Consider the following 24,539-nt stretch of genomic DNA (forward strand, 5'->3'; position numbering starts at 1 on the left):
ATCAATACTTAGACTCAATGATGACCCGTTAAAATAGATTAATTTAGGGCTCAGTTATATATCAATATTATATTGATATATAATATGAGATTAGATATGGTGTTCTGGTTTTAAAGGCTGCATTACCATAAAGTGGTGTAATTTTGTGAACTTACCAGCCTGGTCTGGCCGTTCTGTTTTTTGCCTTTACCTACTCAGACATTGCTGATAATTGTTAATTAAAAATCTCATTGTGTAAATATCAGGGATACACAATATTGGATTTTTTGCCACTATCAGATATGCCTAGAAACCACAACTTATTTGGCCGATAACCAATACCAAAATCGATACATCGACTTTTTTCTTCACCAAATTGTAGTGATCTTCAGGTCTCTTCTGTAGTGGAATTAACATCATATTATGCATGCATACTCTTACAGTGATGACCCACCAGCAGATGGAGACATGAAATAGAATGCTGTTCAATGTATGTGATATTAATTTACTGTACAAAATAAGGACAACCATGTTGGCTGATTCTGATTATTCATTTTAAAGCCGATATTGGCCAATTCGTGTGATGTGCCGATATGATTGTGCATCCCTGGTAAATATTTAGTGAAAGCACCAATAGCCTTTCCAATATTATCATGGCAATATCAATATTGAGGTATTTGGTAAAAAAAATATAAGTTAAAAACACACTACAGACATATCATCATCTTGTAAAGTTATAAAGGCGAAGGTGTTGGCAAAAAAAGTCTATTTACACATCCAGCAGTAACAGATCCACAGTAGCATTTATACTCCACTTTTAGCTCTTAACTGGTCTCCATCCCCTGAGAAACATATGTGGCTCTTAAGCTTTTAAATGCTCCACTATGCTGACCAACTAGTGCCTAACTTTGTTTATCTTGAAGGAAGTGTCCTTCACTAACACTTTGGGGATTCAGCTGGTTTGGACTAACACTTGGCGTCAAACTGGTGACCTTTTAGTTATACAACTGTCTATATAATCCCTCGGGTTTAGGCAGACAGTTGCCCCTGCACAGAGCCGTTTGTCTCCTATCCTCCAGCTGCTCAGTATTATCCATTTTCCAGATAGTTTAAACAGTGAAGGAAGAGGAGGGTTGAGAATAAACAGATTAGTGCAGTGAACATAATTCTGTGTTTTCCTAAGACTTGCGTCTGTTCTTTGTCTTGGTATGACCCACCCTGGTGGGATGAGCTCATAGCTCATCTTGTGTCACTCAGTTACTCGCTCGCTCCCTCTTTGCAGTAATTATTCTTTATGTATAATTGAGATAGTGTGATCTTTTATTGGTATGGAAAACTGCTCTAGGAAACTTAAAAAACAGCAGGTCATCTTGCATCTTGCAAGCTTTGCACTTGAGTCATTTGGGTTGTGTCTTGTATGAGTAAAGCCTGCGGTTATAAAAGTAATTCTGCAAGTTGGTCTTCTTCTTAATTAGCAGACTAACTCAAGTGTTGACTTAATTTGATCCCTGGCCTGTGATTTCCTCTTACTGTCTATCCTTAATGACTTATTTCAAACGTCTTACACTTTTCACACAGGTATTTTTTCATCTGTTTAGAATTAGCCTCGCTTAGATACCTTCACTGATTACACTGCAGCAGCCAAGTTACAGCTAAGTTACAGTTATGCATAGGTCTGCAAGAACTGTCGTTTTTCTTATGTCACCAAACACTTATTTAATTACATAGAACTTTAAACAATCAATACATACAGTGAACTGCAGCTTTAAGAATGACCTTAAATTCAGTAAAGCCTTCTTGTCAAATATAAACAATTAAAGTGGATCCATAAAGTCATAACCCAGCAAGAGCACATAAAAATGTCTCTATAGTGGCATGCTTGGATGAGATCCTGAATAACAAAAACTTTGGTGAACATTTCCTTGGAAATATTGTGCTGTTTGTAGTGACTCATACAAGGAAGAACACAATAGTTTCTGATCATTCCGATCCTGTCACGCAGGATCTGTTGCCCCAGTGTAAGCTCTCTATTTGTGGAAGGAGCCTGAGGGCATGTTCGGTTTCTCTCCTTTGGGTGTTGTCTGCAGCCTTTACCCACAAGTGACAAGATGTAAGACTTTCTGCACAACAGTGGGCATAAATGACACAGGCCCGGTATATGTTATTGGAACATCTCTCTACTCTCAGTATCTTTCTCTATCTCTCCTTTCCTCAGTGTCCTCCCTGCCACCACTGTGTGTGTGTATTTGTCTGCACTGTGTTCAGACTCTGCAGAGAAAGACTTTTTTTTTTTGCCAAGCCCCATTCTCCCCTAAGATAAGATCATCTCGATAAGAGATCAAGATAGCGTTCAGCTACAAAAACCCCATTCCCCCCCCCCCCCCCCCCCCCCCCCAAAAAAAAAAACAAAAACAAACAAACAAAAAAAAAAAAACAAAAAAGCAGCCCAAGAATTCACATGAGCACAGCCCCGCATTACAGCACCTTTTCCACCTCATTGGCTGGCCTTTCCAGATGCTATCAATGAGCAGGTGATTTTGGTGCAGCCCATAAGTTCTGCATTGCAGAGGCTTAGTCTGAATCACTAAATACAAATTGTGGGGTAGGTATCTTCACATTGCATTTAGATTATCTGCACAGCAGCGACCCTGACTGCTGTTAGCAGAAAGTACTACAAATGTAATTCATTCTGCTTTCTAGAGATTAAAAAAAAAATCTGATTTTTTTATTAGTGTCATATTGGATTGTACTAAATGTGTCTTCCCATATGAATGATGCTCGTTGAATTATTTTCTTTACTATCAGACCAACAGAAGATTGTGATTGAACACACACACGTACAAATTAGTATTTCTGTGTGTCTTCTGCATACTCCTCTCGTAAAAGTTTTCTTTGGGACCATGCAGTGATTAATTAATAAAGCTTATCTTAGGGGGAAAATTGAATAACTTATCTCAGTCCATGGCTGTCTGACTGAATCTTTTAGCATTTTTATTTCACAGCATTCATCCTCTGGTGGATGGACTATGACAAACCTAAGAAATACAGAGAAATGACTCTTCTACATAGTCAAATTTAGGGTTTCATCTTTTTCTGTTAATAACCCCAGTTTGTATTATGTCATTATTAAATCTGTACACTTACCTTTTAAAGCTATAGCTGGTAACTTTTATGGAAATAACTTTGTGTCATATTTGCTGAAACCGTTCACTTTATCCTGAAAGAAGAACATAAGACAATCTGTGAAAAAGACTCATGTCCCTCCTCGTCTTCCTCCTGCTTCTAATGATGTTCCCTAGAATCTACCCGTTGCACTGAAAACAACTAATCAGGGCAGAGTAGTCTCTAAAGCCCCTTTCTCACTGCACAAAAAAACTCTAACACCCGCTAACATCTGGCTTTTTAATGCAGTGGTAAAGGTTTTGATCGGCATTCACACCTGGGTCAAATGACTCTGCAGTAGACACGGGTATTTATCGCCTCCGGCTCCAGTTGGCATTGATGGGAATACAACGCCCGGGTGAACGTGCTAATTATAGCGAGATGCAATGACAAGCCATCACAACATACCATCCGTCTTTGCCCAAGCAACACTCAAACATCAATCCAAAGTAGTCTGCACCGAGTTTGAAAGAGACTGAATAGGTAAGAGGTATATCAAAAGAAGTAACCCTCATAAAGTTTTATTGGCATCTATGCCCCTCTCTACTGTTTACCTGTTCTCCGGCCTGTCCGTGATGTTGAACGTGACACATCGAAAAAAAAAAAAAAGAACATAGCGCACACACAGAAAAAGGCATGCTTGTATGCCACAGAGCTGCTCTCGTCCTCTGGCAATGGGAGAGTGTTCCATGGCCAATTTTTAGCAGGTTTACCCGTGTTTGAAAAAAACTGTGTACATGTGCTCCTGCATAGACAGACTTGAGTTGATCTTGTCCTTCTCTGGCGTGGAGTGGAGTGGAGTGGCATGGCGTGGTGTAGCATGGTGCAGCTAAGCATGTAAAACTGACAAAGGAAATACAAATTGGAACAGCATGGTTTGGCTCAGCACAGTCTAAAGTGCTAATGGAAAAACAGTGAAATGCAGCTGGCAATTATGTCAGTCACTGCTCATGAATTACGGTCAAACTTTCAAGCTAGGCAGTGCTGATGATATGTGACTCAAGATTCTGTTACTGTTTGTTTATTTATCACCTCAAATGTTTCCAGAAACATATTTTAGTGTACTATTTAGCTGTAAATTGGGAAGGTTTGTAATCCAAACCACCATGTTGGAAATAGTCGTTCAAAGTACCAGGCAGCAGTCACTGGCCGAATCAACTTTCTCAATTTACAGCTAAACTGTACACTAAAATATGATCCTGAAAACATTTAAGGTGAGAAATAGGCAATGCTTTAACAAAATCCTGATTCATATTTGATCAGCACTGCCTTGTTTGACAGTTTGACCGCAGTTCACGAGCTGTGATTGACATGACTGACAGCTGTGATAGAAACTCCTTGGCTCTGATTGGTTGGTTTCATTCACATGTGGCAATGCCACTAGAAACACTACAAGGCAAAAGAGTGTGGTTTTTTTTACATATTGTCTGTCTCATTTAGTGCTCTGTGAACATGACAAAAGTTATCATTTCTAAAAGTTATCAACTACAGCTTTAATGTTGTTAATACGACTCGTGATTGTGCAGCTGGAGTAAGAAAACACAATGACTGACAGAAATGAAAATGTCTTAAAATCATCAGATGAGCAACATTGACTGTGAAAAATGTTTACATTTCCTGTAGTTCTTTAGTCGTGTTTCTCCACCACCACAGCTGAATTCTGTTTCTATTGTTGCCAGGCAACCAATACCGTCCCAGTGAATACTTGTGAGTCTTGACTGTTATTGCTTAGAAACAAAATTACGCCCCAGTAAGTAAAAAATTAAATCAGTGAGGCTTAAAAACTACTGTATACAAACCTCAACTTTTTTGCATGACTTAAGTTGAATCCGGTGACTTGGCTGCAAAATGCCTGCCACAATGAAGAATGGTCACCGAGCACTGATCCTGCTCCCCACTGTCTCTATTCTTATGCTAATCCAAACCCCCAGCACACCCACTAATTACTGATCCTCAGTCAGACTGTGGGTCCTGATTCACTCCACTGACCAGCAGACACATTCAGGACCCCAATGGAGAGACTTGAGCGATGGGTCATTTATGGGATGTACACACAGACATGAATCAAGTTTACAACTTGTGTTCACATGTTTGAGACCTAACTTGTAATAAACTAGTGACCACTTTTAGATTTTAAGTCACTGGAATTAAGGATGTAAATGAACCAGACCCTTTCTATAGGCATGTTCTCCATTATTAGGCAGCTGTTCCATATGGCTTTCTAAGTAAAGCCAATTATGGCAAAATAACCAAGGGCAGCAGCAGTCTCCCAAAATGCTCTATTCTGCTTTTTTAAATCTGGTTTTAGTTGGTATGGAGACTGGGGAGGTTAAGTAGACAAGTTCTCCATGCTTAGCTAAAGTTAAAGAAACTGAAATCAGATTTGGTCCAACTTCCCAAAAATAGCCTCTTTTAGGGCGCATTCAAACCAGGATAGTCCAGGAGACCCAGTTCAATTGGGCAGGGAATGCTGAAAAATTTTCACACCTTCATTTGATTCGGTTCATGTTCACACTGCACTTTTTAAAGCGGACCAAACCGCCTGGGCAACGTCACACAATTACAACGGCTGCTCTTTTGGGGGTGGTATTGCCAGAAACGACCACTGACCATGAGGAAGAAGAAAACTCGGCTCATCGATTGGCCAGGACCAAAAACGGAAATCCACCCCCTTCAGCCGGCTTGGTCACCACAAAAACAATGGAGCAACACCAAATTTATGCAGTCTTGGGGTTTCTGTTTTTTCTTTGGTGATCAAACCTAATTGTTTTTTCAACTTTTGTTTTTTTTTTTTTTACCCCTGCTTCTCCCGGTTTGCGCTGTTGGCTTTGCCAACGTCAAAGCTCTACGTCACTTCCTCTCAATGGTTCACTTCCTCTCTTTGGTTCACTGGATAGTCCGTTTGGATTTCCTTCTGTGAGCGAATCGCACCAGGGTTCATTTGAAAGTGAACCGAGACACCTAGTTTTCAAGCAGACCAGGGTTCGCTCATTTGATCCGCACCAGAGTTCGAAGCGTTCACACCACTCCAAACAGACCGAACTATCTGTGGAAGTGGACCAGGGTTGATTTAAAGTGGAAACCAACCAAACCAAACCAAATAGCACCAGTGTGAATGCGTCCTTACACTGCTTGATCAAGGCAGTAATGTTGCACTGTTATTCCACTTGTCGTTCTGTATGAATGGTACAAACATGCAATTGGAGATGACCGCCTTTAAGCCAGCAGGGGAGGGCGTCACAGTGCCGAATTGACGTCTATGTAAGAAGGACAGCCAGCAGGAAAGGACAAGTGTGACCTTTTGATGACATTTTATGTGTGCGACCCACCAGCAGGAGTTTTAAAAAAGCAGCTAGCAGCAGTTAGCAGCTAACTCAACGAAGAAGAACAGCGACCGAAAATGCCCACAAATTGGAGAGACAGTGAGGTGCTGTTACACATCACGCCCATCTAGCCTCTTTTGCTTCTGGAATGCCTGCATGCTCTCCAGACTCACACACTGGGGCAGCATTGTGCCTGTGTTGTTTGGTTCTGTATGAAAAAGCAAAGCCGGTGTGATAGTCTTCGTTGTGGCCCTTGTTGCTGAACTTCTTCGTCTTAAGGGCTACTCTTTGTCCCTCAAAATGTCTTTTTTCTAAAACCAGCCTGGCATCTCTTTGCAGTTTAACCTATAAAACAAACACAACATCAGCATAAACACAACAGTTCATGTTTTAGGGGGAAGTATAAACCTTTATTAGGAAAAACTCTCATGCACATGCAGTATGACACTCCTATAGATGTTTTTTTTTTTTTATAAACACTTAACATTATTATTAATGTCCTTTCTTCAATTTGCCTAACCTACAAATATGAAAGATCACCTATCAGCCTACATTAGTCTCATGTTTTACCTCTAAGCCCCACATTTCAATGCCTTTGTTCATCATCTGTGATGCGAAACATCAGATTTCATCCTGGTCATGGTCCAGCTATAAAATCCTAGTGCACAGCGGAGCATCTCTCCTGCCTAGCTGCTGACAGTGCCTTCAGCTGAGGAGTCAATCACACTAGACGGCAGTACAGGAGGTTTTACCAGAGTCTGGTTCAAAAGTAGTTTAGTGGACTTCACTGACAGTCATTTCACTGAAGCTGAGAACGTCGGAGCAGCCAGCAGACTTGAATCGTGCTGTCCTGCCTCACGCTGTCCAGCGTCACGCTGCTGTCTGTTTCCATTCCCTTCTCTACCTCCACCACTGTCTGTTTCGTGGTGAGGTCATTTTGAGACAAGTTTGTGAAGTTTACAGCCTGCAATGCTGTTGCCCCTGCATTGCTCTATGGACAATGACGCAGCTAAAAAAAGGTTTAGGGGGCAGCCCTCAACAAATGTGTATAAAAATATAAAATATAATGTAGGTTTATTAACAGGATACGTACTACTAAGACAAACAGTGTAAGGGGAGGATATACAATGTAAGGATAAATAAAAAAACAAATTCACTTACTCACTGAGATACTACCGCATCTTAATTACTCTGAGGGGTCTAATAGACTTTTATGACACCTGACAAGAGATGAATAACATTAATGAACATCAAGTGACTTTGGGATTATTAGTCCCCTAGTGTATGTGTGTGTTTGTGTGTGTGGTTGAGCATGCAGTGTGTGTGTGTGTGTGTGTGTGTGTGTGTCTGTGCCTGCTGTCCCCTGTGACTAATGTATCATATGCAGCAGGGTCGTCTATAAATAACAACATGATGTTCATTTACTGAGCGGGAGGGGTGACTTGTGTCTGGGCAGATGGATGAACGTGTGTGTTTGTTTGCTGTTCCCCAATCCCTTCCTTGCTTGCTAGCGGACGGTCAGTGAGCTTTTATTTGAGACAACAGTGTGGACTTCAATATTAAGCCCCCACACAGACTCGCAGAATACCTGAGGCTACAGCAACATACACAGCAGTTGCTCGCTGCCCGGGCTCATGCAGTGTGGTGGCCGATCTGTGCTTCCCACATGCAGGATGGGTTGGGGTCTAACTTCACATAACCCTGGGAAACAATAAGCACACAGCTGTACTGCTGAGTGAGTGGGCATGCTTTGACAGCTGAATGTCAGATTATAGCTGAGAAATGCAGGATTGAGTCGGGGTGTTGGGTAGGAACTGAGGCAGTTTCTTGAGCCTGGGAGCTCAAAGACAACTATACAGCTTAGTTAATTATAAGTGCTTATTTTTACAACCAACAATTAGAGTCTATACTGTCAAAACCTCTTTCCTGGGCTGTGAGATTGGAAATAGAGAGCATGAGAACAGAATCAACTACCTCCTGTCCTGCATGTGGATCTTTTAAACAATTAATCTCTGTGGTTTGTGGAGGGGAAGAGTTCCAGTTGTGGGACTCTTGTTGTTGAAAACTGACTTGGCTTCATGTCTTCAACATGCATGAATTGATTTTTGGCCACTTGGTGGCAGCACAACAAGCTGTAAACACAACATTAACATATTTTCACATTATTAGGGTCCGGGCAGCTAAGCTGCCAGGACACTATTGTAATCCTAGGTATTCTTCTTCTTCTTTCTTCTTCCGAGGAAATCATACTTCCCATGGGTGAAAACTCACCAAACTTTGCACAAAGGTCCAGTCTCATGCCAGATGTCCTCAGCTGTAAACTCAAGCCAATAGTCCTGATTGTGGCGCTACAGCAAGCGTCTAAAGTTCAAAACTGAAAATTCATAACAAATTAACCATACGTGCTACAACTTCACAACTTTCATCAAACTGTAGCCCCAATACTGAAGAAACTTTTGTACATTTAAACCTATTAAAAATTATGAAGTTCATCACTCTGTTTTTTTTCAAAAACTGTAAAACTTCTTAAACTTATCTCCTCCCACAATTTTTGCTCAATTGACAGCAAACTTGCTACAGAGCATCTTCAGACTGTCCTACAAAAACTACGTTTCTCAGATTTTTGATTGATTCTTAGTCTCAGAGGTTGTGAGTTCAAGCCTCAGCTGATGCAAAAGGCAGATTGTGTTGCTAAATTCCTAAATGTCTTCCAATTCTTCTGCTTGTTCCTCAGAATTGCCTAAAAAATGCCTGGACCCGACCCATCGCTGCGCAGCAGCTATAATTTACATTACAGTTGCCTGATCAGTCCCTCCAGGATGCTGTGCTGTTGCAGTCGTAACAATTTAAGCAAATTCAGCCAATCCCTGTGAATTCTGTGCAACCTTGCAATTTTGTCCAGTCACCGAAACTTGACATTTTAAAAACAGGTAAAATCTTATTTCATTGTAGAGCTGAATGTAGCATATTCATTTGCTCTGCCCCCCTCTCTCTGTGCTTATCATGAGACTGTTGCTTCTGGACTGGAGCTCTGTGACACAACTGTTTTTGCAATTTCACTTGCAAAAACTAGCTAGCAAAAAAGTGTATAAACATTGCAACATTCATCGCAATGTATAGAAAAGCTGCAGTGAAATCAGGCATTTCAGTCCGCACCAGCCTGTGAAATCCTGGAGGGACTTCCTATTAACTCACCCAGTGTTGTGCATGAATGCGCTAAAAGAGTTTCAATGAACATGCTCATATTTTTGGTAAATAGTGAACTGAACGCATCAGTGTCTAACTTTTTGAACTTATCCATGAGCGTTGTTCATCCTCGTGACAGTTAACAACACCCTTTGCAGCACCCAGCATGCCAGCACAACAACACTGATGCTGAAGCCAGCTCATATGGATATTTGGAGGTCTTTTATAAAGAAATCTTTAAGTCTCAGATGCCAATGGAAAAAAATCTCACATTTACATGGGATTTTTACCTGTCGGGTCAAGAAAAACAAGTCAGACGATAAGCCACACACACAGCGTCAGACCAGTTTCTGGAAAAGTCTGCGAATACAGTAAATGATGATCACAATATTTGATTTAACTTAAAAAAGTGTAAGACATGAAGGTAAACTGGTTCATTTTTGGGACTGTGAACTCAGTTTAAAATTCAAATTGTGAGCTATGAACATGAACTAGTTTATTTAGTCTATGTGAGCTGAACTTTGAGCTAGCTCTTGTAAAGTGTGAACATGCACAACAGTTGTGGCAAATATAAGTCCTAAATTTACTTTCCTCTTAGCTCTGTTTTGGTCTCCACCTACCCCTGAGAAAAATATCTGGCTATTTCAATTCAAGTCAATTCAGTCAACTCATTGTTATTCATAAAGCCCAATATCACAAGTTACAATTTTATTGTGATTTGTGATATTGTAGGTATTAATATTTAGCTGCTAAATGTGTCACTTTGTTTAACAGCTGCTTGCTAATTTTTCTCTCTCTTTTGGTTGGTGCAGGTCAAGTAGCGTTCAGTGAGTTTATCTGAGCATTTTCACTAAAAACAGCTGTCTGCCGGCAACAGGGTTGATAAAAGCAGCGAGACTGAACCCAAACACTAAACTTGGGTGGTGCGCAAAACAAAACAATGAGATGAAAGAGGTCAAACACTCTGTAGAGTTTAGGAGAATTGCAGTGTAGCATTAAATATTCATGACTAAATAAGCAACAAATAAAGTCAGTGTTAGGAAAAATGCATTATTAGTTATTATTTGATGCAGGTTTTAACTCAGTGTCTCTTAAGTTAGGACTGTGTGGGTGTAACTGCATCAGATTTGGTAGGCATTGTAGTAATATGAGCAAACTGCCCAAAAACTGTCATCGCATTCTTACTCATATTCTCATATTGTTAAACTCTTACTGGTGCTTGAGTTGGAGGTTTTTTTTTTCGTTCTTTCTCCAACAGAGCCCCGCCCTCTTGAGCTCAAACAAAACACAAACACAGAAATCAATACAAACATGAATAAATACATAAATCTGTAAGGTAAAATAACCAATATTGCAAGTCTGGTAGATGACAGTGTGCTGATTGTAGGAAACATATCGCCTCTTTGTTCATATTACATACTTGTACAAAATTACTAAGATGATGCATCACAGCAATTCAAATGAATCAAAATATAGATACATTTATAGTTACAAGAAAACATGTCAGTTTAATCCTCTCTAAGCCCTGTTCGTATCCGATGCCTATTGACAAGCAAGTAATTCTCTGTCAGCTCTGCAGTCTCAGTATTGAGCTACTTGGGATTCATCATGGGGCTCTTCTATCCTATAAGCTTCTAGTATCCATCTGTCTCTTATTTGATTTCCAGTTTATATTTGACATTTTGAACGTCACTGTCTTGCAATCCTTCAGCTACAATAAAAGCAACAGTCTTCACACCCTGACCAAGAATACTTTCAACAATACCCCCCGCGGTGCTTCGAAGGGCGAAAAGAAGCCTTAATGTTTCATTTGCTGTGAGTGTTTTGCCTTATCTGTAAACAGGTGGCAGTCACTGTGTTTGTCTGTTGTCTTTGTTTGTAGCCTTGTACTCGTCTTAAAATAAAGGAGAGAGGGAAACAGGCAGAGCATAACTCAGGAAGGGTAAGATATATAATACACTGAACGATGCATTTGTGTTGCACGGTTGAGCACAACCCTTGTGGTGTGGCAGTCATCTGTAAGTTTAGGAAAGTGGTTTAATTCAACACCCTGACTGGAAAAATGTGGTTAAGAAAAATGAGCTAAACTCTCCACATTACCAAATTGAATTGCGGTCTCAAATTCCCCCTCTAAACTTCAAAACTAAATCTAAATTCAGCTTCCCTGAACAATTTTGATACAGAGTTCGCTGGATGCCTCTTGCATTACCGTCAGTTCGGGACGATGTAACCAGTGGCACTTGTTACCAGCTGAGATGCTTGGAGCAAAGGATCCATTTTTAGCTAGCTAGCTGTCACTGTATCCTGGACTAGTGTTTCCCAACTGGTGGGTCGTAGGTCCATTCTGAATGGACCGCAAGTGACTTGCTTACATATCAAGTTTGTAAAAAACACACTTTATTTTTAAGTACAATTAATTTCCGGCACAGAGTTTTTATTTTGAAGTGCCGTTTCTTGCTGTACAGTGAGTGGATAATGGACAGCAAGCTAGCTCAACAATGTGGCCAAATGCTAGTATGACGCTGAATGTATTGAACTGTGTGGACCTTGAACTAATGGCTAAGGAGAAATCTGGACCAAGTAGCTGGACTAGTTGGGAACCACTGCCCTGGACGACACGGGGGAAGTACAAATTCAACGAAAATTAGCTGTTTAACCAAGATTTTGTGACATGGCTGAAACTTGTACAAGGCAATGAATACGAGGCTTGCCGTCTTTTATGCAAAACGTTTTTCAAACTTGGCACGATGGGAATCAAAGTAGGGGAATTCCACACGCAGAGTAAGAAATACAAAATTGCCAATAAAACCTGCAAACAACTGCCACATATTTCTCAGTTCTATTCTAACCTTGTCTTTGCCACAAGACCAAAAATTTGTTCGATGTCACAATAAACATTTGAGCAAAATTGTCCCTTAACCTACAGTAAGTAAAAGATGTCAGTTAATGATTTTTTTTCCCTTTAATGTTGGTTATTGTAAAATTGGTCTTGTTAATTAATCGTTTAGCTTAGAGGACGTAATAAAAATTGTCCATCACAGTTTATCTAGAGCCCACACTGACCCCCAGTTTCCACATACTCTTTCTGCGCCGCGCTACGCAGCGCCGTGGATCTGGAGCGACCGACGGGGCGTACCCTCGCCTACTGGATGCTTTTCTGGAGCGCTGCACCGTGTAGCGGAGCTGCAAGCTCACACGTGGAAACTGCGAAATGACGCAATAAAAAGCACCATTCATTCCCAAAACTCCTGCAGTTTCACACCAGGTCTTCTCCTTTTGGTTTGTATCCTTGTAGAAAGGAGTGTGGTGTCAAAATACTATGGTTTTCCACCTTTCCTCGGGCCCTCGCACTGAATGACAACTTGTGCGACAGGCTGTGACGTGATGTTAAAAAAACAACATCAACAGAGTTGACAAACCGTAGTCTGCGCATTGTGTTGTGTTTTGAAATTTCCCGGATGCTGTGTGCGTTCGTTTCCGGTTTGGTCCGATCTGAGCTTTGTGGCATGACATGCAATGGACGCGCAGTCGCTGAAAAATAGACCTGGTGCGTATCTCCGACGAAACAGAGTGCCGTGGCACTTTCGGGACGCTCCAGGGACGCTGCATGGCGCTCACTGTTGAAATGAAGCTAGTTACTAGAATGGTGCAGACGGATTATGTGGAAATTGGGGGTGACATCTTTAAGTTGCTTGTTTTATGCATCCACAACACAAAGATATTTGATTTCCAACAATACAAAACCAGTCACAGCAGCAAATCCTCGCATTTGAGAGGCTGGAACAAGTGAATGTTTTTCGTTTGTTTTTTAATAAATAGAGCAACTGATCAACTAATTCAATTTATCAACTAATCACTTCAACATTATTGTGGTTTAAGACCTCAAAATGTTTTAATTGAAATGTATCACTGCCAGACTGCAGCTTTAAACACCTAACTGCATGCACAAAATATACACCTTCCTTAGCTTCAGCCAGACAAGTAAGCCAGTCTGTTTTATTTTACTTCTGTCAAACATTACGGCAGAGCTTTAAAAAAAATGCATTTGTTTGCAGAAGGAATACTTCACTGTGATGAAAGCTTTGTTTGCATAACTATTATTGTTTTCTCTCCACAACTGCTTCTTTGTCAAACTAATGATTTCCTTCCCTTTGTCCATGAGTCCACAGAGGGAGGTGCATGCAGTACACACTGACAGAGAAAGAGGAGAAGCTGCAGTGTTTTCACTGAAAGTCAGTTTTTCACAGGCTTAGTGAAATGTCTTGTGTGTCAGTTCAGTCAAACACACAATCCCTGAACCTTACAGCATTATCTCCTAAAGACAGCTGTGCTGAGGACCTCTGACTTCCATGTGCTTATATGGTCTAGCTCAGTCCTCCCCCTCCACTTTCTCTGCAAATGGTACAGTCCATTTAAAAAGGTGCTTGTCATCTCTCAATGCTCTGTGTCCTTTCAACAGTCAGCTGCAGGGAGCACATTTCACAGGGGCAGTGCTGGCTCTCCAACACACACACAGACACACATATACACACACACACAAACTCGCATGCTGTTACGGAACTCTCACGCACATAAACTCACACAGGCATGCTCGCACACTGACACACTCACACCACAAACACACACGCACACACACAGACACACACACACACACACACACACACACCAGCTCCAAAGCGTACACTCCTTCCAGCAGATACACATTTCCCCTGAGCTGGATGCCTCTCTTTAAGGGAAAGGACAAACTGCTTTGAGGATTTAACTTGGCTTCCTTCTAAAAAAAAAGGGAGCGAGAACAGACAGCAGAGGAGAAAGAGGAAGGATTTATTTGGGGACACCTTCCTTCACAGGAGATGTACAACTTGTCAGCATGACACCTTGTCTGGATTCCCCTCTCCTCCTCAGGCAAAAATCCTGAAAATGATGGATGACAACAAGCAGTTGGCCCAGCGCATCGATGGGGCCATTCAGTCCGCCAGCCAGGAGGTGACCAACCTGCGCTCAGAGCTGAGCGCAACCAGCCGCCGACTGGCCGAGCTGGGGGCAACCGACTCTGCCAGCATGCTTGAGACCCTGCAGCACAACCACAACGGTAGGAGAGCAGCTTGGAGAGAGAGGAGTGAGAATAACTGTGTGCTGCGAACATGTGGAGAAGGATGAGTACGCTCTGATGCAGCTGTCTGTAGTCCTGCTGTGTGTGCACGTGTGTTTCTGCATGCAGTGGGTGATGTCAAAGAGTCAGTTGTAAAAGCTTCCACTTATGCTGCTATCCATGGGAATAAGTGTATGTTTAAAAGTCAGTAAGTGAGTGGATGAGTTGAACAAAAGAGGTGAGGGGTTTCTGCTGGCTTGTGTCCACTCTCAGTTCTCCCACAAATCCCTTCTCATGTTGAATAATTAACCTCCTGAACCTTTAAGAGGGGGGTAGTGCTGCACTTTAGTAAGGGCAGAGTGGGTAAAGTTACAACCTCCTTTCACTCTCGGGCACTCTGTCTGCTAGTTCATTCGGTCCTCCCTTAACTGGGCAATGGATCTGTGTCTCTTGAGGAGGAAGGGAAAAGGGGGCTGGTTTTAGGGTTGCCGTGGGTTACTGTTACCGAGAGCTGCTTGAATGGCTGCCCAGTCTGTAGAATGCTGTCCCCTGTGTGTGTGTGTGTTTGTGTGTGTGTGTGTGTGTGTGTGTGTGTGTGTGTGTGCTGCAGCTGCTCTGTTTGCCCTTTTCCAACTTTTTCACACAGAGTTTGACACACAGATAGGTAACAGATGCATGTTTTTGTGCCTGTGTACATGCATAAGCATGTGTGGCTAAATTAGCACGTGTGGGTATGTGTGCCCATGGGCTGTCATGTCCTTTCAACTTCTGGCACACACGTACTGTCACACTCTTGCCGTTTCCATAGCAGTCAGCTGGTACAGCGAGCTGCCTGATAGGATACATTCCATCTTGGCTTCGGGAGCACTCGGCTTTGAAACCACATATCTCTCAGATACTTCCGAGATCAAGCTCAGTTAAAGGTCTGCTGTATTTCCTCTCTCACATTCACAAGGAAGAATGTGTTGGCGAGCTCTCCTTTCACAATGACAGAGAGTCATTTAGTCCTGAGTTGACCTCTGTAGTGTTTTTTTTAAAGAGGAAAATGTGAACGCAGACTGCCTTACACAGCTGGTCAGACAGAGTTTGGTCATGTGTCAGCATTGTTTTCAATGGACTGCCCCTGTCGCTTTGTTTTTCAGTTATTTCTCTCTGCTCGTGTGTGTGTGTGTGTGTGTGTGTGTGTGTGTGTGTGTGTGTGTGCCTTGCAGTATCCCTTTAACCCTGATGCATGCTCACACTCCTGCTGTTTCCATAGCAGTGTGTGTTCCAGTGTGAGTGACGACAAGCATTCCTCTGGGAGTGTTTGAGCACTGATGTCATTGTCCCTTGTAGCTGCTTCTCTGCTCAGCTGAAATGATGCCTGAGGTGTGCATGTTCAGTGGTGGAATTAGGGATGAGACTATATACAGTTTGATCGCAGATCACGATAAAAAACACCCACAATAAGTTGATTGTGGTGAATTTCCATTATCAGGATAAACATGAATATTTTGTCCAGCACCCCTCAAAGAGACTACTGGACAACCAACAATAAAAGAGACTCTGCAAAGTATCATACTCTAGCATTGCTGTATTTCATATTGAAAGATTTGATGCCACTGAAAGTATTTGAAAAGCCTAGCTTTTTAAAAACCTTTTTTATTTTTTTATTGGGTTTTTGCTTCAAGATGAGCATTTAATAATTTTTTTTTTTTTGCTCCGAGATAACATTATCTTCTCTCTGCTGCTTGGAAGAGGTGAATTTATAGCAAACAAAGACTTAATACAACAGTCTTTGGCGTTTTGTTTGATATCTAGCATCAGCAAATGTTGTTGCACATTTCTGATCTGTCATTAGCATTGTTGGATTGTTTACTCTATCACATGAATGCCGCTGTCTCAGTGAGGGTCCCGCTGAGCCTGTTCAAACTATCAAACTTTATATGGGGAAAAAAATGTGGAAAATTCAAATTCAACTGACATAATTCTGGGTCGGGTACAGCCCTAGATTATACAACATGTATCTTTCATAGCGTGCCATCAAGGAACAAAGACATGTTTTTATATAGAAGTGGGAACTGGCCCCGCTAGACCCAGAACAATAACACGTACATAATAAGGGATGTTCAGCAGCACAGTAATGTTGTGCCTCTACTTGTTAAAACAAAACAAGACAAAAAAATCCCGAAATATTCACACTTTCCTCCTCAACAATTAATTAGGTTAGAATATCTGAAAACTAAATTTTTTGCTATTAAATCAGTGAGAAAAGGGCTCCAGTCCTTGGCAAATACATTGAACCTTCCATGGAGAGACAGTGCTATTTATTTTTACTTTGTCAGGATCAGTCTCCTAGCCAGTAAAGTGGTGAAGGTGATTACTTTATTAGTTTGGGGTAAAGAGAAAAACAAGTAGAAACCCCAAAGAGAGCACTGAAAGTGTTAGGGTAAATCTTCTGGCCCAGTAATTCAGACAAAGTATTAAAAATTATTGACCAGAAGTTAAACAAGGGGTGACAGAGCCAAAGCGTATGTACAGTATAAGGATATGTTAGCGTTGGTTAAGTGTGGTGCGCCACTTTAGATTGTATCAAACCATGATTCGCGCTAGAGATGATCCGATACTACTGTATTTGTCCCAGTACAGATTCTGATACTTGAACTTGCATATCGGCTGGCAGATACTGAGTACTGATTCAAAGCCATTGTGTTGGGGGGGAAAAAAAGAACAAGAATAGCTGTATACTACTAACCTTGTAAGAATGTGAAATGATTGAATGATTGCTATCATTGTTGAATGGCATGGCTCAGGTTAAACCTATACATGTCCAGTGTAAAATATTGCCAAATTGCTGACATTTTGCTAGTGCCTAATGTTACATTATTTAAAACAGTAGTTGCCAGTGGCTGCACAGTGCAACTCTTTGTGTAGGCTGCTGTTTAAGAGCGGGGAAGAAGAATAGAGTTTAGGAAAATTGCCATTTTATCCAGGTGTGAAACTACTTTCAAGGTAATTAATAAATGATACAGTATTGGCCTGATGCATAGCACGTACTTGTCAATACCCAGTCCAGCATTTTAGGCAGTATCAGAGGCATTTCCAATACTGGTATTGGAACAACTTTACTTTGTATGAACAGAGGAGCTTTGTACCCTTCCATGAGTCTTACCCCAGACCTCACGCAATATGTTCTCTCCCAAATCTGTCTCCATTGATAATGTAATTGAAGGGAGTCTATGTCTGAGTTATAAGCCTGGCTTTTGAAGATTGTTCGATTATTTGTTTTTCAATAACTTTCACTAAAAAATGACGTGTCCTGCAATAAAAACATTTGTTTCTTAAAAAAACGTAAGGTAAAGTGATTCCAGGATGTCTTAGTGCCATTTGAAGAGTTTCAAGTTATTTTGATGACATTGTGAATCACAATTTGTTGGCCAGGATAATTGTGACATGAAACTTACTTACCATCCCATGCCTAGGTGGAATTACATTAATCTTTGGAGAAGATTCATATAACTCATGTAAAGACCACATTAACATCACAGATGCTGCAGAAAAAGACTGTCTGACTGGTCCATTCTTAAAATGTTTCCGAAATGATACACATTAAGAAACTGACACCTATCTGTAGATCTCTCTCGAGATGGATTCTGCCAGGCATAATTGTCTAGAAATACAGTGCTAAGTGGTTCTGAGTGCCCCTTTTTTCATCATCAAAAATGACACATGCTCACGTCCCTTTGTTACCGAAGGTTATGGTGGCTGATTCCCGCCTTTGTTTGGCCTGTATATCTTCCCACTGTCATTGTGTCTCTGTCAATAAGTCTTTTTTTTCCTTCACTTCACACCCACCTCTCACTGTCTGTTCTCAGTCCCCCTTTCTCTCCTCCTAGCTGCTCTATACAAGCCCAGGGTGTATAATAGAAACAGCTGGGGATAGGGGGATTAGGTAATTTATCACCAGTGGCTGTGTTGGGAAGGGAGGTGTGTGCTAAGGGTCGCTGGTTCATTGCACAGCCAGCAGAGTGGGAGTCCTGAGGGAAGATGTGCTGGGGGTGCTACCTGGCACTTCACTACCAGCAGCACTAACCTTGCTAGCAGGCTAGCTTACCTTAATTGCATTTCTACTGCCTGGGGGTTTACATTTGCATGTTACATTCATGCCAGCAACAGGAAACGTTAGGAATAAATGGGACTACTTCACGCATTATCTTTCTGTGATGGTCTGTGGAGAGATATATGCTCATAGTTGTTTCTAAAGCACATAATATACAGCCTCCACAATCTCTTACTCAAACACTCTCGCACCTTGTCTATATCTTCTGAGCTCAGTAGTATCCTCATGTGGTAGTTCATGAGCTTCCCCCTGGACTTTAATGGACTACATTTAACTTTGCTGTGGCGCTATGGGGCTGCTTATATAGAGAAATGCTGAGCAGCCATAAAACTGGCTCAAAACTTCTGCCCGTGGCCCCAATTCGCGCCGTTCTCATTTTCTCTTTGTGTATGGGAGAGAATGTCACGTCGAGCTCCTCTCTGGAAATTGGAAGAGTGAATGAGAAGCCCATTCTCGTGCTCATTCTGCCACATATCAGCCATATATTTCTTTAGCTAGAGGTATTTCTGAAGTGTCTTTCAATTTACTTTTATAAGGTTTTCAGTAATGGCGGTGGTGGACAAGAAGCTTTTTATTCAAATTGCGTCAGATTTAGAATGAAATGCTTCTTACAGCCTATTTCATAAAGGTGCGTACAGGCTCCAGTTTGTGTACGACTCACACACTCAAACCACGATTATGCATGCTAGATCCACTGTGGTTACCTTGATTGTATCTGGCACGACCAACACAGAGCACCCTTCTGTGGTGTTGTGCACATCAAACTGGTTGGTTTTATCTTTGTATTCTACACAGTCTCTCAGTGTATGCTGTGCAAATCAACAGGAGTGTAACAGATAGTGACATCCTCAGAATGCATGCAATAGTGGAAGGCCTGTGGCTATGATGAGCCACATGCTGCCGTAGTAGAATCATGACTGAACATACTGTTTGGGATAAGAGTTAGTTCTTCAGACATTTAGAAAAGGTATTGAATTTACAATTACTGTGCACGTTTATATTATTTTACACTGAGAGTTAATATGCTGTGTCTGATTTAAACGGACAGACCTGGACATACCTCAAACACAGTTATCGGCAGTTTGACAAGCTCCACTCCAAAGCTTTTCCACAGCTTGTGGCTGCATCTCACAGTGTTTATCAGCAGATGAAATTTACTCTGTTGTCATGGAGATGGCTCAGTTGTCATGACGTGATCAGCAGTTTAATCACTGCTTTCAAGCCCTGTTCAGTATACATTAAAATGTAATGTAGTCATTTAATAGTTACAAATCAAATGTTCGTGTTCTCATTCTTTTCAATTACAGGTTAGTTTAACAGGCTGTAATTGTATTCACAGGCTAATGAAGGCAGCCTGGCTACGGCTAACATTTACTTGCCATTAACAATAGCGTCTGTGTTAACGACCATTACAAATCCATATCTGACAAATGTTTCACTGGAAACATGGGGAATCAGCTGTCTCATGTTCAGAACAGTCCCAGCAGTAGCTAATAAGTTAGTGAGCTAGCTTGTACATGGTAGTTAGCCAGTATAGCTAGCCTGTCATCTTAAATATATCATCTTCATCGCCCCAGTTGAATTATTTGCCGCCTATTCCTGTCCCTATAAGGTGCCCTGATACAGACAAAACGATGGCAGGGGAAAATCTTATGCAGCGTTGCAGGAATCTTGTGCAGTAAAGCTGATGCAACCAGCCAATTCTCTTAGCATAAAAATATCCATTCATAATATCAGCTGTTTTCTGTAAACCTTTTTTACCAAGCTAACTGTACAGTGGCTGATGTACACACTTGTCAACCTTGTCACCACCAAAATAGCGAGGATTTTGAAACCAAAGCGTGGAGTCCGGGGGTAATCCTCCTGATTTCTGCATTCTGGTGACTTTTAAAGTATGGAAGTAACAAAATGATAAATACAACGCGTCAGCATTTGTATGTTAAATACATTGGCTTTGGTTTAGTTTTTGGTTCATGACCCTGGTACTCCAGCAGAGTACAGGGAGGTGGGGAGGAGGCCAGGCTGTAGGCTTACCCCGAGCCAGGGACCCAAATCTGGCTGTCTTCCCGGGCCCACACACCCCTGAGTCCTGGATGCCTAAGCAAGGCGGAACAGGAGGCTCACGGAGGAGGGCAAGCTGGGTTCGCCCTCAACTCCCAAGGTCCCTGTCAAATCCCCCGCAGAGCATCCCATCGGACTTAGGCACACGTAACGTGGTCAGCACGGAGATGAGGTGTCCACTAGCAGCCGCGCCTTGCAGGAGGGAGAGAGGGGAAGTGCTAACAGGGGTGGATAAAGTAACATTGTGCTTTTAGAGTTGTAGGGCTTATACTCGCTGTACAGTGCCAAAAACAGGTTGTGATCGTGACAAGGAAAAAATGTATCATAAATAACCCGAGAGGATACTGGGAGAGGGCAATGAAAAACAGGAGTTTCCTGGATAAAATAGGAGGGTTGGCAAGTATGCTATGTACAGTACATAGTGTCTGTGTCAACTTGAAATGATGTCACCAGGATACATCACATACTAGCGATCGGTCATGGCAAAATAAAATCTTTAATCAACAGAAAAGGCTAACAAAACTGTACGCCTACATAGTTGTAACAAAGTCTGTGATAAACATCTAAAAGTCTTTGTAATGGAAAGAGTAAATGGGAAAACTCAAGAAGGTTTTCTTGCTCACCAAACTCCAGGTTGGATATGACTTGAAATCATTGTTGGGCCTTTTTTTGGACATTTCATAGTAAATTGACAGAAACTTGGGCAACACAGAGAGAAGAATAGAAAGATGACATGCAACATGCTTAATGTTACTTCATGTGTTCAAACCAGGGATGGGCAGTAATATGTTTTCTTTTTTGCAAATTATAATAAGAGTATGAATAGGATAATATGACAAATTTTTTTATTTTGGTTGTCACAGTGCTTCATTTACCAGACATCTAATGCTTTAGACAGCATTTATAAGTGGTAAAACCATTTGATCAGCATCTCTTTAATATTCTATTTCACCAGAGAAAAGGTGACAAGTGGAGGCAACGAGTGTTAATTGACTTTCTTGATATACTTTATGACTGCTAAGCAGCCTTCTTTACTTAGCACAAGCACTTTTTCATACTTGGCTGAGTGTCACTGACTTCCTCAGAGTTTACTTTGGGTCTAAGTGTGAAAATATGCTGATACTGTTATTAATGGAAGTTATTTTGGTTAAAGCATTGGGTATTTTTCTACAGCTGATTGTATTCTAACCACCTCTCCTGGGGGATGATAATGTTTATTTATTCAGCATTCGAAGGTTATGAGAGAAGGTCAGTTCTATTGCATTTAATGACTCATCCATTCTTGTAGCTGAGAGAGAGAGAGTATGTGAGCCAAGTGTGGTTGGTCAAGCATTTACAAGATTATTGACCACTCTATGTGCCTCAACACAAAGAGCATGCGTTCCCGTCTGAACCTCATCAAAAAGTTTTTACATGATGCGCGGGTAATCATTTGAGTTAAACACAGATTTTATCCTTGTGATAATTAAAAATACAAAAATATATTAATCTTCAAGGAGGGGTTAGCCAGAAGATCAAGATTGAGTTAGACCTATTATATCATTTAGCATGGAGGATTTGCTCTCTCTATACATCATTAATGAGCAGACAAGTGCTGCATGTTAAAATGCGACTGAGACTACAGTTTGGTGGTGTTCTATGATTCTGTTCACGAAAAGCCTCCTTAGCCATTGACATTAGATATTAAACAGGATTAAGAATATTGGGAGGCTATTTGCTTAAAAAGTAGCTCCATTAGAGGTGAAGAGAAGAGCAAAGTAGACATGACAAGACTGCTCATGCTTTTAAAGCCATTAGCCAGGGCTTTGGTTGGAATGAAAAAGGTGCCAGTCCTTTAGACCAGCTTCTACACAGCATGTCGTATTGGGTGTTTTTGTTTGGTTTAACCTCTATTTCACAGGCACCTTAAAGTAGGACAGCCCACCTCACTCATAGTGGCCCCACCTGCAGGCTACAGGTCGATGCAGTATTGTGATGGCAGGCCATGCATCAATACAGGACTCTGAAAGCGAGAGGCTAAGCTTTTTTCCACCAGCTGTGTGGCAGAACCCATTGGCATCTTACAATAGGAGATGGGCAGCAGATTTCGCCTCCTCCCTGTATTCGTGAGACACTTCAAAAACTGTTACAGAAATGTCCGATGTCCCTCTGTTTTACTCGATGTTGAACAAAGAAAACAACCTGCACAGACTGCCTGTTCCCAAAACTGACTACCTTGTTAATACTCCTCAGGTATGCCAGCCGCACACTGGACAAGAATCAAGCTGATTTTGGGTCCCATTATCCCCTCCAAACAACCATCAGTAGGGGCATGCCATATTATATCATTCACAATAATACCGGTATAATTTCTATATGATAAAATAAAATAATATCATGATAAAGGTCAGTATTTCAACTTGTTGGCATTATTGCATCATACCTGTACGCACAGCAACATCAAGCATGGCTGAAAGGGTGATTGTTACCAGCTCCATTGTCAGTGGCATTGTTAGGCCTGGGCACCCCAAATGTTTTATCAACAGTCTCAGAATGTTTTAATGCAATATCAAATGGGATTCGGCTCAGAATTTACTCACCTCCATCTCACACTATAACATTTACAATCCATATTTATCAATAAATTAGTGCAAAAACTAACAGCTAGTTCTTCCTACTCCACGTCTGCCAAGTTTATAAAGTCTAAAGTCATGTTTATCATGAGAGATTTGCAGTTTTGAGGGTTAGGACTAATTGTGAATGCAGTCTGATTGTCTGTTATTGCTGTTTTGGCCAAATCGTTGCTTTCCAAACTCTTAACGGAATAAAACTTGTAAATTTATCATTACATGTTGTTATGCATGAGGTCTCTTACATTTTCAACATCTGTCAAGATTTAAGAAAATGTAACAGATGTTGTGCCTTAACATGGCATTTCAGTGAAATTACTTTGTTCTGTGATTAGAATCTGTAATGCATGCGTGCAGATCCTCTCTGCTCAGTGGGGCTCCCATCATTCTTTGTACTGCATTCAATTGTCAGTATATATTAGAGGAACACTACTCACGCTGTAAACGCTTCATTAACATCAAGAAGAGTTGGACATTTGTATTCCTGCAGTGTGCAGCATGCACACGTGGATACACTGACACGTGTGACATGCACTGCTAATTCTCACTATAACATTATAACACACCGCAACAGCAGAGGATGTCATCGCAGCGTTACTTATCTATCTGCTGTTTTTGTTCCATTGAGTTTCCAAGTTAATATAAAAAACAAAGCAGATTGTCTCTTCTCAAAGGCACAAGTGTTTTAGACTCATCCTTAGTACTTAAATATATGAAATAGAGACGGGATTTGCATAATTTAAAAGACGCTTTTATATCGCCACTTTTTGAAAATGTCAACAGGCTTTTGCATAATTTTCTACCTTCTTCAATTAGGGTAATGTATGCAAAAAGGGGTCTTAGGTGTGAATTTTTCCAGAGTTGCTTCAAATGTCACTGCTTTCTTGTTAAGAGTATGACTTGAGTGCTCGCTTAGTTATATCATATTGCACTCATGTCTATGAATAGATATCATTAGCCCTGGAAACATGTTGTATTGAATTAATCATAATTATTTCATTATGTTTCAGTTATTTTTAACATTTCAA

General features: G+C 41.1%; 1 protein-coding gene across 9 annotated transcripts in view; it reads left to right on the forward strand.

The window, feature by feature from the left end:
• Positions 1-24,539, forward strand: part of kazna (kazrin, periplakin interacting protein a) — a 259,175-nt gene that overhangs the window by 73,243 nt on the left and 161,393 nt on the right. For 8 of the 9 annotated variants that reach the window (XR_004502096.2, XR_004502095.2, XM_033634724.2 and 5 more), the window contains exon 3: positions 14,556-14,742. Coding sequence is in view for 7 of the 9 variants with exons in the window: in XM_033634724.2 (XP_033490615.2) it covers positions 14,556-14,742 (187 nt within the window). In the remaining 2 variants the exon portion in view is untranslated. Of the gene's footprint in view, positions 1-14,105; positions 14,743-24,539 lie in introns of those variants that run through there. The other variant, XM_033634768.2, reaches the window with a different exon arrangement.

This window comes from Epinephelus lanceolatus, chromosome 8, assembly GCF_041903045.1.
Source record: "Epinephelus lanceolatus isolate andai-2023 chromosome 8, ASM4190304v1, whole genome shotgun sequence".
Classification (NCBI taxonomy): Eukaryota; Metazoa; Chordata; class Actinopteri; order Perciformes; family Serranidae; genus Epinephelus; species Epinephelus lanceolatus.